The 15,896-nt window shown below is 41.8% G+C and overlaps 1 protein-coding gene across 1 annotated transcript; it reads left to right on the top strand.

Moving 5' to 3' along the window:
- Positions 1-14,395: 14,395 nt before the first annotated feature.
- On the top strand, positions 14,396-15,385 carry LOC133995977 (sclerostin domain-containing protein 1-like). The gene is made up of 2 exons (XM_062435483.1): positions 14,396-14,591; positions 14,994-15,385. Exons 1-2 carry the CDS (start codon positions 14,396-14,398, stop codon positions 15,383-15,385), a joined length of 588 nt encoding a protein of 195 aa, XP_062291467.1.
- The last annotated feature ends 511 nt before the right edge of the window (positions 15,386-15,896 follow it).

The following is a 15,896-nucleotide window of genomic DNA, read 5'->3' as shown; positions in this document are numbered from 1 at the left end:
AGACATTCAAACACAGCCAACATGTCACTCCATATGTGTATTGGACATGAAAGAAAACACATAATCCTTCCATCTATATCATGTAACAACAAAGTATGCTGTACTTACGCCGTCGTGACACCACAGCGCCAACCGATCCAGCGGGAATTCCTCGGCCACAGGCACCCACGGGAGACCTGACGCAGACATGTGAGGATCATCATCAATATTTCAAAAATGTAAACCCGTATTATCACTTCGTGTTGAATTACACATTGCATGAATTTTGCAGATGACCACAACTTTAACATACCCATGCTCGCTGCGACGCGGTGGAACTCCTGACGAAACACCTGCTGCAGGCCCGGCGGGATGGTCAGGCGTGGAGGGAAGCCTCGGTCCTCGGCTCCGCGGCCGACGCACCTGGAACAGACAAAAAACAAAAAGACAGGGGTTCCTCCGGCATGTCCACGAAACCGTCCACCATGGACCGCAGGTGAGAGGCTCCGATAATGAACACAAGCTGCAACAACAGAAAGATTGTTTTAGAAAAGAGACATCAACTATTACTCCATACAACTATGAATGTCTTTATGAAAAACAAAAATAATACCTGCTGGTCCGGGCGCTGGGCTGGAGCGACGAACTTGATGCTGCGGTGAGTCACCAGTACCGAGCCCTGTTTATGTTGAGATCAAAGCAAAGGATTTCAATACAAGATTTTCACATCTTTACATTACATTTAAACACAGCAAATGAAACATGAAAAAAACACAAAACTATTTAATACGTACGAGGAACAAACTCAGGGACGGGCGACACAGGGGTCCACGACTGCGGCTCCGCCATCCTCCGCTTCAGAGCCAGGGCACGACGGTGAGACTTCGCACGGGGCATCTAAAAAATAAAAAACAAACAAAATGTTTTATTCACTATTCCCAGAGTGACTCACATTCAAAACATATGCTTCACCAGCCAGAGTTGGACCTCATCCTTTAAATACACAAAAACTTAAACTTACCTTGATAGGAGATTGTCAATTTATTAAAACAATTAAGTGTGTGTGTGTGTGTGTGTGTGTGTGTGTGTGTGTGTGTGTGTGTGTGTGTATATGTGCTGTGGAATCAGTGGAAATATGTGTAGGTTAACAGTTGATCGTGTGTTTAGAGACTGAATAAGTGTATAGAGTGCAAATGTGTTCTGGATCAGAGGATCACAGATGTACAGCAGTTGTAGACCAGATGAAAAGCAGCTGAAGATCGCAGTCGTCAAACCAGCAGAGAACCAGATCACACAGGCCACAGAGTAAGATACCTGTACATTAAAAAATAATAATACACATCATAGGCGCCGACTTTTGTTTTTGCCCGTGGGTGCTCGCGGTTCCCAAATGGGGGTCGCGACCCATAAATTGCATAATAACGTTTCATATAGTCCTATTTATTTTCCCTGTGCATATCGCATCAATATTTTACAATAAAATAACCTATTTAAATTTAAATCGAAAATGGAATTACACGGCAAACGCTTGACGCGACACAACCGATGGCACTTATGACCAAAACTATTTCCCGGGATGAAAACATGTAAAGCAGTCAAGCTGAGCTTTGTAATATGACAAATCAATCTGTAGCCAGCCTAGTACATGTGTTGTAGTGTGGTAATATCACTTTGCTAAAAGATCTAGCCTACATTTTATCAAGGGTGGTGCTTTTATCCCTGCATTGAGTTTGGATAGGCTGCTAACGGATGGGTGCGCGCGCCATCTCCATTGGCACTTTTAATCTGACTCCCCTCCTCCAAATTTTCGACACTCAAAAGGTTTCAGACATCATGAAAATATTTCTATTAACTGGTTTAGAGTTAGGCTAAAATAATGTCCAGGACAATAAAAGAAACGCTTATTTAATGCCTGAGTGAACAGAACGCACAGAGGCGAAGCGTTGTTCGCTCTGAATAAAGGAGCGTAAAGTCAAACAAGTGCTTTCCATTTGAAACGTTTATTTACCTCTTATTGCAAGGCGAGTAGCCTAACTTTGGCACTGTCAACGTGAGTCCTAGGCATTGCATTTTTTTTAACTGAGTAGCTTAATTTATTTAGCTGAGTAACCATGAAGTTGTATCAGGAAATTCAACAGGTAAAACAACAGGCTGATACTGAACGCTGGTTGATTGCAATCAAACAAGTTAAACACAATCACATTACCCAAGATAACTGATTCCATTCATAAACTAGGCTAAATCAGTTGATTTAGACAGGTCTTGCTACTGGTTGTAGCCTATAACAGATTTAAACATGAGTGCGTTTGAAACGCTTCACAAAAATATAAATCTTTAACAGATGAGATGACAATAAAATAAAATAAATCAAGAGTGAAAATCATTAGGCTACATTAAATTATCGTAGCCTACATTTCATTGCATTCGTGAGACGCTTTATAACCAAAAATTAGAAGTAATTAGAAGCTATATTATAAATATTTAAACATTTCTTTGATGGACATAAATTAAATATGCCTAAAATGAACCTCAGAATTCTTCTCAAAACACAACATTACAAATGTAATGCTTGTTTGTATGGATTGTGCTCCTTTATTAAGTAAATGACTAAACTTCTCTGCGCACCGTTATGCAAACATATTTTAAATAGAGCGCTATATATCCCAATCGGACGTCTATAATAAGTGTAAGTAGGAACAACGGTAGGAGTTACAGTGTTTTAACAGAGAAACCGCTAGTCTCGTCCGAAGTACGTGTTTGATTAAAAAAAATGTCAGCTGGATCCCGTGGGTGCTCATGAATTCCCGTGGGTGCCCGGGCCCCCGGAGCACCCACGGTTTCGTCGCCTATGATACACATGATTAAATTTAAATATTGCTGTGATATAGAAAATCTGTACAATCACGTCTGATAGACACAACAAGATAAAACACTTTAATCAAAAGAATGTCTTTAACCATCCTGGATAAACTAATCCTCAACTGTTGCAAAAGGTGTTTTTTTCTGACATTAACAAGGAGTCTTTCCTCTCAAAAACATGACTAACATGCATCCTTATTAAATATTTGCTCTATTACTACACACAATGACTTACACACCAAAACTAAGCTAAATAAATGACACAGAGGAACAAAAGCATACAGACAAAGCACACAATTTCTTTTCAATCACATCAAACAGCTGCCTAGCTCGCGCTAAAATAACATGTATTAAAGTTTAACAGCATTAGCATACAGGTACAAATCATGCTCTGGCTAACGGGCTAACACGTGGCATACATTAGCATATGATTAGCATACACGCTAATCATGCTAATTGACCAAAAAAACCACCAATACATTTTTAAAATCCATCTCACAACCTTTTTACTGCCTTTTACATGTTGTAATAGTTATTTAAGTCAACCACTTGTGTCTTATGATTCAATTGTATCACATTAAAAGCAGCTGCAGTTAGCTTCACAAGCTTGACAAACACATGAGTCATTCCTATTAATATAATTACCTAACAGGCTAGCGGGCTAACACGTGGCTAAGTTGCATACATTAGCATACGGGCTAATCATGCTAATTGACCAAACAAACCACCAATACATTTTTAAAATCCATCTCACAACCTTTTTACTGCCTTTTACATGTTGTAATAGTTATTTAAGTCAACCACTTGTGTCTTAAAATTGAATTGTATCAGATTAAAAGTAGCTGCAGTTATCTTCACAAGCTCGACAAAAACACGAGTCATTCCTCTTAACATAATTACCTAACCAGCATCTTACTGCACAAAAAATGGCCAAAACATCAAAAATATAAGCTATGTAACACATAGAGAGAGAAACAAAGCCAGACAAAGCATTACAATATAATTAGTATAACTGCAAAAATCATGCTACAGCTAACAGTTAGGTAAGTTCAATAACATTAGCATAATAACACATCATTAATAAAACTTGCCACACCCACGCAATTTATGTGTCGAATGGATGACGCGTTCATCAGGCCACCAGGACGTCCAATCAAAGTCATCAAAAAAAATAAATTCCCATTTGTCAAAGACACTCTTGACCTTATATGGTGAAATCTCCGGTACTATACAAAATGGATGCCAGGGCTTACAAGATCTGCCTGTTTTTGTGTAAATAAATATGAAATGATGGTCTGCTTGCCTCTGATTTACTGTAACACCATAACACCCTATTAAAAGAACAACCTGTATATGTGAAAGAATTCCACAATGACGTTTTTGTTTAACAAACAAGTTTCTGTGCATGCTCTCTGAAGGTCTGAAGGCATCTAAATGCCCCTAACGGAAACCTTTCTGCTTCACCACGGCCCGACGTGCGCAAGGTCCCGCCCAACGCTGCTTGTTTATAGTTTGTCATTCTTGCTGTGCATGTTAATCACTATTTACTGTACAACTGTGTCACTCTTGCCAAAAACACTATTTACTAACATTTCTCAATATCCTATTTCTAGATATATGTAAAGCTAGCTTTGGTCAGGAATATATCTCTTATTTACAATACAAGTATGCCAAAACTTTAACAGAAAGACGAAAAGTGACTTAATCAGAGCTGTCAACTCTCACGCAATCACAGTAACAATAACCCCCCTACACACACACACACACACACACACACACACACACATCTACCTATTCACTCAGCACTGTTTTCAGACCGCGGTGTCAGAGCTTCATTATTAAATCCGTCTCGATTGTTTATTGAGAGAAAACCCAAATCAATGAAACTCCGCTCCATGTTTTCACTGATACGACACACGTGTACATACACATGCACGCACGCACACAAATACACACACACACACACACACACTCACACTTTCTCTCTCTCTCTCTCTCTTTCTGTCTGTCTGTCTGTCTGTGTAGACATTTAGACTGAGCAACTGAAATGAACCTCCAACACTGATAAGTCAAACAGGAGAGGAACTTATTTCCAGTGAAACCTGTAGATATGTTTGTAGTTCATGCTCATGTAATTCGTGTTTGATCTAGACTTTGACAGCAATGTCAGTGAAATAGTTGACAGACTGCACAGATATCTAAAATCATAATAATACAGTCAATAAACTTGAACTATCATGACAAGTTTTCTCAACTGGGTGTAACATTAAGACCTGGCTGAGCCAGCTGCATACACACACACACAGTCGTTGCCATGGTAGTTAACGACTGGAGAGCATGCCAACAGAGCATGGGCAGACAGCAGGCAGAGTCCGGATTGAATGGGAGAGGAACAGGGTGCACATGTGGGGCCGCAGATCAAAAAGTATAAATCATAGCCAGACCAAATTACACACATCTATAGATGAGACTTGTGGCTACATTTTGACGTTTGAATGGAGGCTGTAACTGAAAGAATGCAGGAATAATATATATATTTTGAAAAGCCTGAAAAAACGTTGAAGATCCCACATGTAACTGCAAACTGTGCACTTCCTGTTGGATTTAGGTCAGGGGTGTCAGCGCGTGATTTGTAGGTCTTGATAAGACAAACAATTGAGTTTTGGTTTGATCTTTCTATGCCATTCCTATCAGGCGTAGTGGCCGTTTTACTGTTTCTAGGTGGCGCTAGAGAGCCCATTTTGGCACTTTTGGGGTTAATTTTTCCATTTTATCAAATCTATGGCCAGACCTGATGTGCGTGTTGAATTTGGTCTGTCCTGGAGCATGTTTAGGTGGTCAAATTTAGGGTCAAAGTGGCATGAGACTCTCCTCCCATTCATTGTCTATGGGAGCGTTTTGGCGAGGGTTTTTGGGCACTTGACCTTTGAGGGCTTCTAAAGTTCAAACCGGACGAGTAATGAAAAAGTTGTTCAGAACTTTTGTGCAGCAGGGTGTGCTAAGTCAGCCATTTAAGTTTGAAGCCGCCACAATGAACGCCCTCGGACAAGATAACGTTTGTAGCAGGCCAAGAATCGGCGAAAATCCCACATGTAACAGCTAATTGTGCACTTCCTGTTGGATTTAGGTCAGGGGTGTCAGTGCGTGATTTGTAGGTCTTGATAAGACAAAACATTTAGTTTTGGTTTGATCTTTCTACGACATTCCTATCGGGCGTAGTGGCCGTTTTAGTGTTTCTAGGTGGCGCTAGAGAGTTCGACGTTGTTTGTTTTTCCATTTTATCGAATTTTTCGCCAGACCTGATGTGCGTTCCGAATTTGGTGAGTTTTGGAGCAGGTTTAGGGGGTCAAATTAAGGCTCAAAGAGGCGGTTGAAGAATAATAAAAAACGATACAAATTCAATAGGGTCCTTGCCTCCAGGCAAGGGCAGGACTCCCTTCTGGAGTCCTCGCCCTCTATCCATCCATCCATCTTCTTTCCGCTTATCCGGGGTCGGGTCGCGGGGGCAGCAGCCTAAGCAGGGAAACCCAGACTTCCCTCTCCCCAGCCACTTCGTCCAGCTCTTCCCGGGGGATCCCGAGGCGTTCCCAGGCCAGCCGAGAGACATAGTCTCTCCAGCGTGTCCTAGGTCTTCCCCGGGATCTCCTACCGGTGGGACGTGCCCTGAACACCTCACCCGGGAGGCGTCCGGGAGGCATCCTAACTAGATGCCCGAGCCACCTCATCTGGCTCTTCTCAACGCGGAGGAGCAGCGGGTCTACTCCGAGCTCCTCCCGGATGACCGAGCTTCTCACCCTATCTCTAAGGGAGAGCCCAGCCACCCTACGGAGGAAGCTCATTTCGGCCGCTTGTACCTCGCCCTCTAATAATCTAATAATCATGTTCTTGCAAAACTGGTGCCAAATCCCTCGGCGCAGACACTGCTGCTTCAAGCCTGTCCCTGAGTGTGTCCCCAGACCGCTGAACTGGCTCGTGACCTTCCCCTTCATTCCCATCATCACCATCTTCTTCTTCCACAAGCTCAGGCTCCAAGATGTCCCCATTCCCGAGGCAGAGATTGTGCAGGAAAAGGCAGGCAGTGATGACCTCAGGCACAAACTCCACCTTCACCTCCAGTGCCTTGAGGAAAATGGAGCGCCACCTGGTCTTGGGGACTCCAAATGCCCTCTCCACCACACACTGTGCCCTGGACAGCCTTGCGTTGTACCTGCCTTCCACAGCATTGCGGACAGGCTCCCTGAAGGGTGTCAGCAGGCAAATTGGCTCAGCCAAGCATGGATATCCGCCATCGGCAATTAGATACCATCCAGAAGGTCGGTACAGCTGGAAGGGGGTGCTCCTCAGGACCAGGGCATCGAGTGAAACAGCGAGTGGAACAGCTTTCTGTTAAAATAGTCCACTGCAAACTTATAACTCCTCCATACATTGTCGGATGTTTATACATGCAGCGCGTGAAATGTCACGCCTGGTGAAGCCATTTCAATTTCAACCTCATTGGGGGTGGGTGTGGCAAGGGGTCTCCATAGTGCCCCCTAACAGTAGGTCATGTGACCAAAAAATGTGTCTGATCTTCGTGAAATTAGCACTCATAGCACTCATGGGTAAACCCCCAAATTAATTTTTTCAAAATTTTCGCTCTAACAGGAAGTCGGTTATTGTGCATTTCCTGCGTCAATTTTCCGTTTTTCCCACATAGTTTAGAGGACTTTCCCGTCTTCACAGAATCACCAAACTGCCCTCATAGGTTCACACTCAGGAGCACTTTAATTTGAGACTATAACTGCCCCTGGGCGTGGCACAACAACTCAATAGCGCCCCCTAATTAATGATTTTTTGGCCCTTCACCCACATTCCTTTGTGCTGAGAAGTCACCCAGACTCATTTGTGGTCTTAGTTTGCCATCTAGTGGAGACATTAATCCCATCACACAATGTTCAATTAAAGGCACAGGAGCAAAGACATCTACATGCCAGTTTTGACAGCCCTGCGACCGCCGCATGCACCGACGTGCACGTACAGCGTTACAGTTGGGGGGGTAAACGGGGTGGTGCGAGGGCCCTTCGACACTGCTTGCAGTATTAATTATTAGTGCCACGGGTGCTACGCTCCGAGGCATCTATTAATCTTCACCATACTTATTAGTGCCACGGGTGCTACGCTCCGAGGCATCTATTAATCTTCGCCATACTTATTTTTATTTTTTTTTATTCTTCCGCCAAATTTCGGCGCGTAACTCCTCCCACAGCTTTGAGAAAACCCCGACAATATATACATCAAAACGTGCGGCTCGATCGGGAGATGGGTGCTATTATTCAGAATTTCCAAACTCTGTTTTTCCCAGAGTTATTCCCAAAATACCGGGAAATTTCTCCATTGAAAATGAATGGGAATTTTTTTTTAAAACCACAAAATTTCACCTTTATTCAGAGTCACCTAGCTCTCTCATACCTGCACGTAGAAATGTGATTCAAACTTTAAAACGGAGGAAAACTTGTGCTCTCTCGAAAACACCAAACTGTTTTTACATAACATGTAAACTTTTCAAACTATGAGCAGTCAAACGAGGAGTGGAAATCACTTTTTCTTCAAAGTTAGAGTGGAAGCGTCAGTTAGCTTGAGTGTGAGAAGCAGTAAAATATGAACTTAATTTTTATTTTTAACTCGAGCTCACGGCCAAACCGTGAAAAGGAGACAACATTTTTTTGTCAAAATGTAGACATAGGTGTTGGGATTCATAAAATGTGACATTGACAGGCGGGGTCTGCACAAAATTTAAACGGGGGGGCCGAGACCAGCGGCAATACCTGTCTCGCTCCCCATTGACTGTAATGTAATCTGTAGTCTGTTTTTTTTCAAAAGAATCTCACTCTGTCTTCGCACTGAGCTTACGCGCTCATTTTAAGGAATATCTGAATAAAATAAACACTGTCAGAATCTGCCGGCTTCTGTGTCTCTCACGGTGTTTTCGGTTTTTGGACAGGAGTTACGATTTTCTCACAGTTTGCAATTGTTCGGGACCTTGTCAGAAGCCAAATTCTGAGGCATTTTGAGAATTTTTTCCAAGCAGATTCTCAAATCACCGTAGCAACCGTAGAACCTCTGCTGTCCTTGACAGCCTGTTGCTGGGCGGAAACTGACTTACTTTTCTGTGATTGGCTGATTCCTGTCTGTCTATTTTGTCAGTTAACCAAGCTAGCTCTCAGCAATAGCATCCATGTTTAGGGTAGAGGTGGTGACTTTGATTGACAGGTGACACTCTGTAGGGGGCGGGGCTTCAGCGAACTCGGCGGGAACGCCCACAGAGGTGGTGACTTTGATTGACAGGTGAAACTCGGTAGGGGGCGGGGCTTCAGCGAATTTGGCGGGAACGCCCACAGAGACAGAGGCGGATTTTTACACAACTTTGAAGCCTAATTTCACATATTTAGCCATTTTTTTAATCATTCACATTTGGCAGGGTGGTTAACAACACACTCTTCTGTGGCATGTCAAACTCAGAGCACATATTTATTCTTTCTTTACAGGGACTTTAATTAGTTTAAATAAATATTATTTATGCTTAAATATGATTAACTGGAATATTGGAATTGAAATACTGGAATATTTCCAGTCAATTTCCAAAAAGAATTCCAGTCATAAAAAACTATAATAAAATCTACTCTCTTAATGATAAGATTTACTTATTAATTTCATAACAGTGATGTTCCTGTCTGTGAAAAAAATGAAGTAGACTTTAATTAATTAGTTTAAATAAATATTATTTATGCTTAAATATGATGAACATTTACTTAATATTTCCGGGATGTTAAGTTGAGAATAAAGTACATTACACTTGATACTGACTAGTAAGATGTACTTAATACTCGAAACCAGAATATGATCAGGGGGACTTTTGAACACTGGAAATAAATTGTGTACTCTCTGTATTCTAGTTATTATTTTACCACCTCTTGGAGCCTTAATTTGACCCCCTAAACCTGCTCCTAAACTCACCAAATTTGGAACGCACATCAGGTCTGGCGAAAAATTCGATAAAATGGAAAAACAAACAACGTTGAACTCTCTAGCGCCACCTAGAAACACTAAAACGGCCACTACGCCTGATAGGAATGTCATAGAAAGATCAGACCAAACCTCAATTGTGTGTCTTATCAAGACCTACAAATCACACGCTGACACCACTGACCTAAATCGAACAGGAAGTGCACAGTTTGCCGTTACATGTGGGATTTACGACGATTTTTCAGGCTTTTCAAAATATATATATTATTCCTGCATACTTTCAGTTACAGACTCCATTTAAAAGTCAAAATGTATTCACAACTCCCATCTATATATGTGTGTAATTTAGTCTGGCTATGTTTTATACTTTTTGATCTGCGGACACACATATGCACCCTGTTCCTCTCCCATTCAATCCCGGATCTCCATTCTGTCTGTGCATGCTTTGTTCTCATGCTCTGCAGTCGTTAACTACCATGCCAACGACTGTGTGTGTGTGTGTGTGTGTATGCAGCTGGCTCAGCCAGGTTCATTTGTGGTCTAAGTGTGCCACCCAGTGGAGAAAACTTGACATGATACTTGATAAGGAAGTTTTCTGATTCTTGTTCAAGTTTATTGACTGTATTATTATGATTTTAGATATCTGTGCAGTCTGTCAACTATTTCACTGACATTGCTGTCAAAATCTAGATCAAACACGAATTACATGAGCATGAACTACAAACATATCTACAGGTTTCACTGGAAATAAGTTCCTCTCCTGTTTGACTCATCAAAGTGTTAGAGGTTCATTTCAGTTGCTCAGTCTAAATGTCTACACAGACAGACAGAGGCAGAGAGAGAGAGAGAGAGACTGTGAGTGTGTGTGTGCATGTATAAGTCTGTACGTGTGAGTGTGTGTGTATATGTGTGAGTGTGTGTGTTTGTGTGTATGTGTGAGTGTGTGTGTGTGTGTGTGTGCGCGCGCGTGCATGTATGTGTGAGTGCGTGTCTGTATGTGTGAGTGTGTGTGTATATGTGTGAGTGTGTGTGTGTATGTGTGAGTGTGTGTGTGTATATGTGTGAGTGTGTGTTTGTGTGTGTGTATTTGTTTGTGTGTGTGTATGTGTGTGTACATGTATGAGTGTGTGTGTGTATATGTGTGTGTATGATTGTGTGTGTATGTCTGAGTGTGTGTGAGTGTATATGTGAGTGAGTGAGTGAGTGAGTGAATGTGTGTGTGTGTGTGTGTGTAACGTATATATCTACTTATTGCAGTGTCCGATAAATGTCCGGGCCTGAATGCATCTAAATGCACCTGACGGAAACCTTTCCGCTTCGCCATGGCCCGACGTGCGCAAGGGGGCAAGGTCCCGCCCAACGCTGCTCGCAGCTTTAATTATATATGAAATCAATGAATCAATGAATGCTATTTGCACCCCAGTAAAATTAGAAGTGGATGCTATTTGTACCCTTGTATATATAGCAATGTGTTCTAATTGCACCCGTCTTGGTGCAAATATCAATGTATGCATTTGCACCCCAGTACAGGAGTGCATGCTGCGGGACTGAGTGTCGACTCCCGTATCCCACCGGGACACCGGGACCAGGGATAAATATACGTTGCTGTTCTCTGAGATCTATCACTTCCCGGCGTGAAAAAATGTCAGGTGTGGCGTGTTAGCGTGAGAGCAGCTTGTAATGCATGTCTCACGGCCAATGCCTGAGACTTCAGAGGTCTGAAATGTATTTGGTATCCATAGCAACCATAGACTTATCTGTGAAGATTTCATTTCCATCATATAACAACCTGAAGGTTTTAATTCAGATATTTTCGGGTTGTATGAATTTACTTAACAAAGTTATGAAAATGTAACTGCTGCTGCAAAGACTCAAACCCGGGTCTCCTGCACTAATGACGGACACACTGCCCATTACGCCACCGCTTCAGTGTTATGTAATGATGTGACAGCCCAATATGTTTGCTAATACAGAAGATAGATATTGGCTACAAATTATTTCTAACTGACAAACTGACGCTTGTATGCATTCACTGAGGAAAGATTATGAAAATATAATACAACTTTCCCGCCAGAAATGTCTTTAGAACAAACATTAGAGATGAAACCTTTCTAAATTCGCCCTTTTCTGTTGGCGTGGAAGATGAATGTCCGCCATGTTTTCACGTTGTTATACGTCTAGGGTGCAAATAGTTCCGCTGTTATGCCGAGGCTATTTGTACCAGGGGTGCAAATAGACACTCTGATAATTTAATTATGTGGCTCTTGTTGGACTTGAGCGATCTTTACTTGCTAATCTTACACTATGTGGGAGCTCAGTCCGCGTGTTTGTTTAATGAAGCAATAGGAGAAGATATTCGGTCTCAACACACTATTTTATTTAGCAGTAAATGAATAAAGCGTACAGAGCTCTGGGTCGAGATCTTCCTATCCCTGACGAACAACAGTGTCTGTCAGTTCACGAAGTCTGACTCTATGCTTTCCCTGACCCAGTCTTATATACAATACAGAATGTTTATGCAATGTGAGGTGTTGTCTTCTCCTGATTGGCTGTTGATCTGACTCCATCCTCCACCTTCTCATGTGACCTTCCTGTGACCTCCTTAAGCAACGTCCAGTGTAGTGTGATAGTATGTGACTTCCATGTGAACTACATAATCACAAGACATCCTGTATCTATGGCTACAAAGCCGTAGCCCCTCTTTGTTTCATATCTTCTTTACCTTCAGAGATAACTACTTCCTAATCATCACTATTGATAGATGCTCTGTTCTGTCTTTAAGGGTTACTTCTGCAACGTGATAACCATGTCTTACAAAAGGTCAACTGTCTTCAGTACTTTTACCCTGTCATCTTGGGTGCATTCATATTACACAACACACTTAATGCTTTCAAACTGTCACACATAGCACCACATTATCATATGAAACAAACAATAAAGTAATTAATCCCATTCGCTGATACTTTAGCATGTTTCAATTCATAGCATATATCTACACTCTTCAGACTCTCTAGATGTTATCGGGCAGATGGATAAATTCTGCTTATAGCGACACGAGTCGTTTCGTGGGAGTTATATGACGCTCAAACCATTTATTTACTGTTTTACAGCTGCAACAACAGCTCAGTGTAACCATGGTAACTAAGATACACAGTAGGTGTAACCATGGTAACCTAAATACACAGTAGGTAATGCTACGGTAAGGATGTTATAAGGACAATTAAGACTCACATGCCTCATTAGATTAACTTCATTAACTACATAAATGGGATATTTAGACACTCGGGGCGTCTTAATTTTTCATAAATCACTTTTAAATCCAAATGAAGACAATACTGATGTTAGCATTAACAACTAACATCAGCAGGACTGTAACCTCATTTATAATTCATAACGGCTAGCTTGATTGTATTTGTTGTGTGGTTAATATATAGGTCTGGAAGATTCATGTAATGTACCTTGGTAATTTCTTCCAGCCTATATTTAAATAATAATAATAATCTAATGTATAATCTTTTCTTTGCATTATTTAAATATTTTGGAGCAACTTGACCGCAGCAGGAGCATCTACCTCATCAGCTGACATGACAGCTGCTGAGGGAACATGGTCAGAGACTTCAGGCTCATCTCCTCCCTCCTCTGATGTGACTGCAGCTCCATAGCTCATCACTGCTGAATCCTTCTACATACTCTGCTACCCCCCAACATCCAGTTGTCTACCTATACATCCATTACACACATTTTAATAAACTTTTGTTTTCAAATAAAGTCAGAGAGTTGTTGTTAATTAATGTTCCATCTCTAGTGTGTGTGTTCATGTTCATTCAGTTATGAGCAGCGTGTCTGGTTTGGTAGTTGTGTCTGAAGTGTTTTGGGGCCACAAACAGAATTTAGTTTAAGGCCACCAAAATCCTAGGGCCGGCCCTGACTGCTGGAACCTCTCTACAGCTTGGTCATTGATCGACAGGGGAGTGATGGCTGCACTGGACTTCCTAAAATCAATCATCATTTCTTTAGTTTTGGAAACATTAATGATAATAACACTATCTTTTTTCATTACTGTGGTGATGTAATATTTCAGAACCGCATGGCATAAAACTATAGTGTTAAGAATATTTATAATCTGTTGAATAAAAACGGGAATCGACTGTAAAGTTGTCTGGCTGCCGACAATGATACACATAAGAATCCTACAGGATGACTGAACCCGATGACTCAGCGATCAAAAACATGTTGGTGCAGAGTAAAATGCCGTGATTCAGAGGTCACATTAAGGTGAAGTAGACGGTGGTGTATAACAGATGTCAATGAAAGAATGAAAGTAAACTGAGATTTATTTAATTATTTAGAAATTTACTTAGACTGCAACACAATGCACGGGAAGCAAATCAGACTTTGGGGGCACAGGAATGACAGTTGTAGGTTGCAGTTCAGGTGGGTGTGCACTTGTTCATTCATACAGTGTTACAATAGAGGATATATAAGCAGCAGCTGCAGCAGGTTACTCATTCATCAGGTCTCATATTGTCACTGACAGCAGCCGCCAGGTGCAGTCATGACCCGTCTTGCCAGGGGATTCCAGCTCGTCGTGTTCCTCTTGTTACTGGGCACGAGCAGCTCAGCCGTTCACAACGACGCCACAGAGTCAGTCAATACCCAGCCGCTCCACGACACGCAGGACAAGCTGGCTAGTGAAGCCACGAACAAAGCAAGGAACGGCGGGAGGGGGCTGGCTGATACTGCACATAATGGTGAGTCCAAACAGTTAAGCGCCAGGTAGTTCCAGTACACATATGACATTTTTACGTTCATCTTGTTCAGTCATGCTGCTTCTTATCTATATAGTAAATAAAACGCATGGAATCATGTCTGTCTTATTGGTGTGATGGAGGATGCATTTTACATTTTTTTAATTGACTTAAATCAGTTATGACAAATAACAGAGTTGAGCATTCAGTATCAGAATTCTTGGTATTTTGACCTGCAGCTATAAGCCATAGCAATTTTTTGCATTAATTGTGGCACGGAATGGAAAAAAAATAGGAACTAAAATGTGTGTAGGATTTAGTGGTAGCCTATCTAGCATAAGTTTGCACATTGGAAACTGAACAGTAACAGTTATTATACTAAGACAGTATATTTTCCTCTCTCAGGCCCAGACCAGAGTCAGGTGGGTTGCAGGGAGCTGAGGTCCACAAAATACATCTCTGATGGCCAATGCACCAGCCTCAACCCCATAAAGGAGCTGGTGTGTGCTGGGGAGTGCCTACCAGCCCACCTGCTGCCAAACTGGATCGGCAGTGGGAGTTACACAGGGAGGTACTGGAGCCGCCGCGAGGCCCAGGAGTGGCGCTGCGTCATTGACCGCACTCGGACCCAGCGGATCTGGCTGCAATGCCAGGACGGGAGCTCCAGGACCTACAAGATAACTGTGGTGATCTCCTGCAAGTGCAAACGGTATTCCAGAAAGCAGAATGTCTCAGAACACAAGGACACAACTGCCCATAGTGGCAAACAGAGAAAAAATCAGAGAATGACTCCGTGAGGAGCAAGCTAGGAGGCAGTCTGACAAATAAAACCCATTTAGTCCTGCAACTACACAGGAAATCTTTTAAAGCCACTCCTGTATTCATTATTACACTGATGGAGGAATATCAGTGTGAACATAATAACCAAATATGTAAGAACAGTACCAGATAGAAATAAAAGTAAATAGTGTAGTTTCGTCCTCAGGTTTAGATTGTGATGCAGGAAATGCTATTATTATTATTATGATTATGATGATGATGATTATTATTGTTATTATTATTAGGGCCCGAGCACTAAACGGTGCGAAGGCCCTATTGAAATTGCAGGAATTCATATTATTAGGGCCCGAGTACTAAACAGTGCGAAGGCAGGGGAGTGAGGGCCCGTTCATCGCTGATAGCAGTTTTAATTATTATTATTATCATTACTGTACAGCCCACACATACTGTAGATGAGTTATCTAAATAAATCAACATTTTGCAAAACTATCAATATCACTGTGGTAACTTCATCAGATCTGTGTTAAT

The sequence above is a fragment of the Scomber scombrus genome, chromosome 16 (genome assembly GCF_963691925.1).
Source record: "Scomber scombrus chromosome 16, fScoSco1.1, whole genome shotgun sequence".
Classification (NCBI taxonomy): Eukaryota; Metazoa; Chordata; class Actinopteri; order Scombriformes; family Scombridae; genus Scomber; species Scomber scombrus.
The sequence above is the reverse complement of the archived record's forward strand: the minus strand, read 5'-3'. Positions and strand labels throughout refer to the sequence as shown.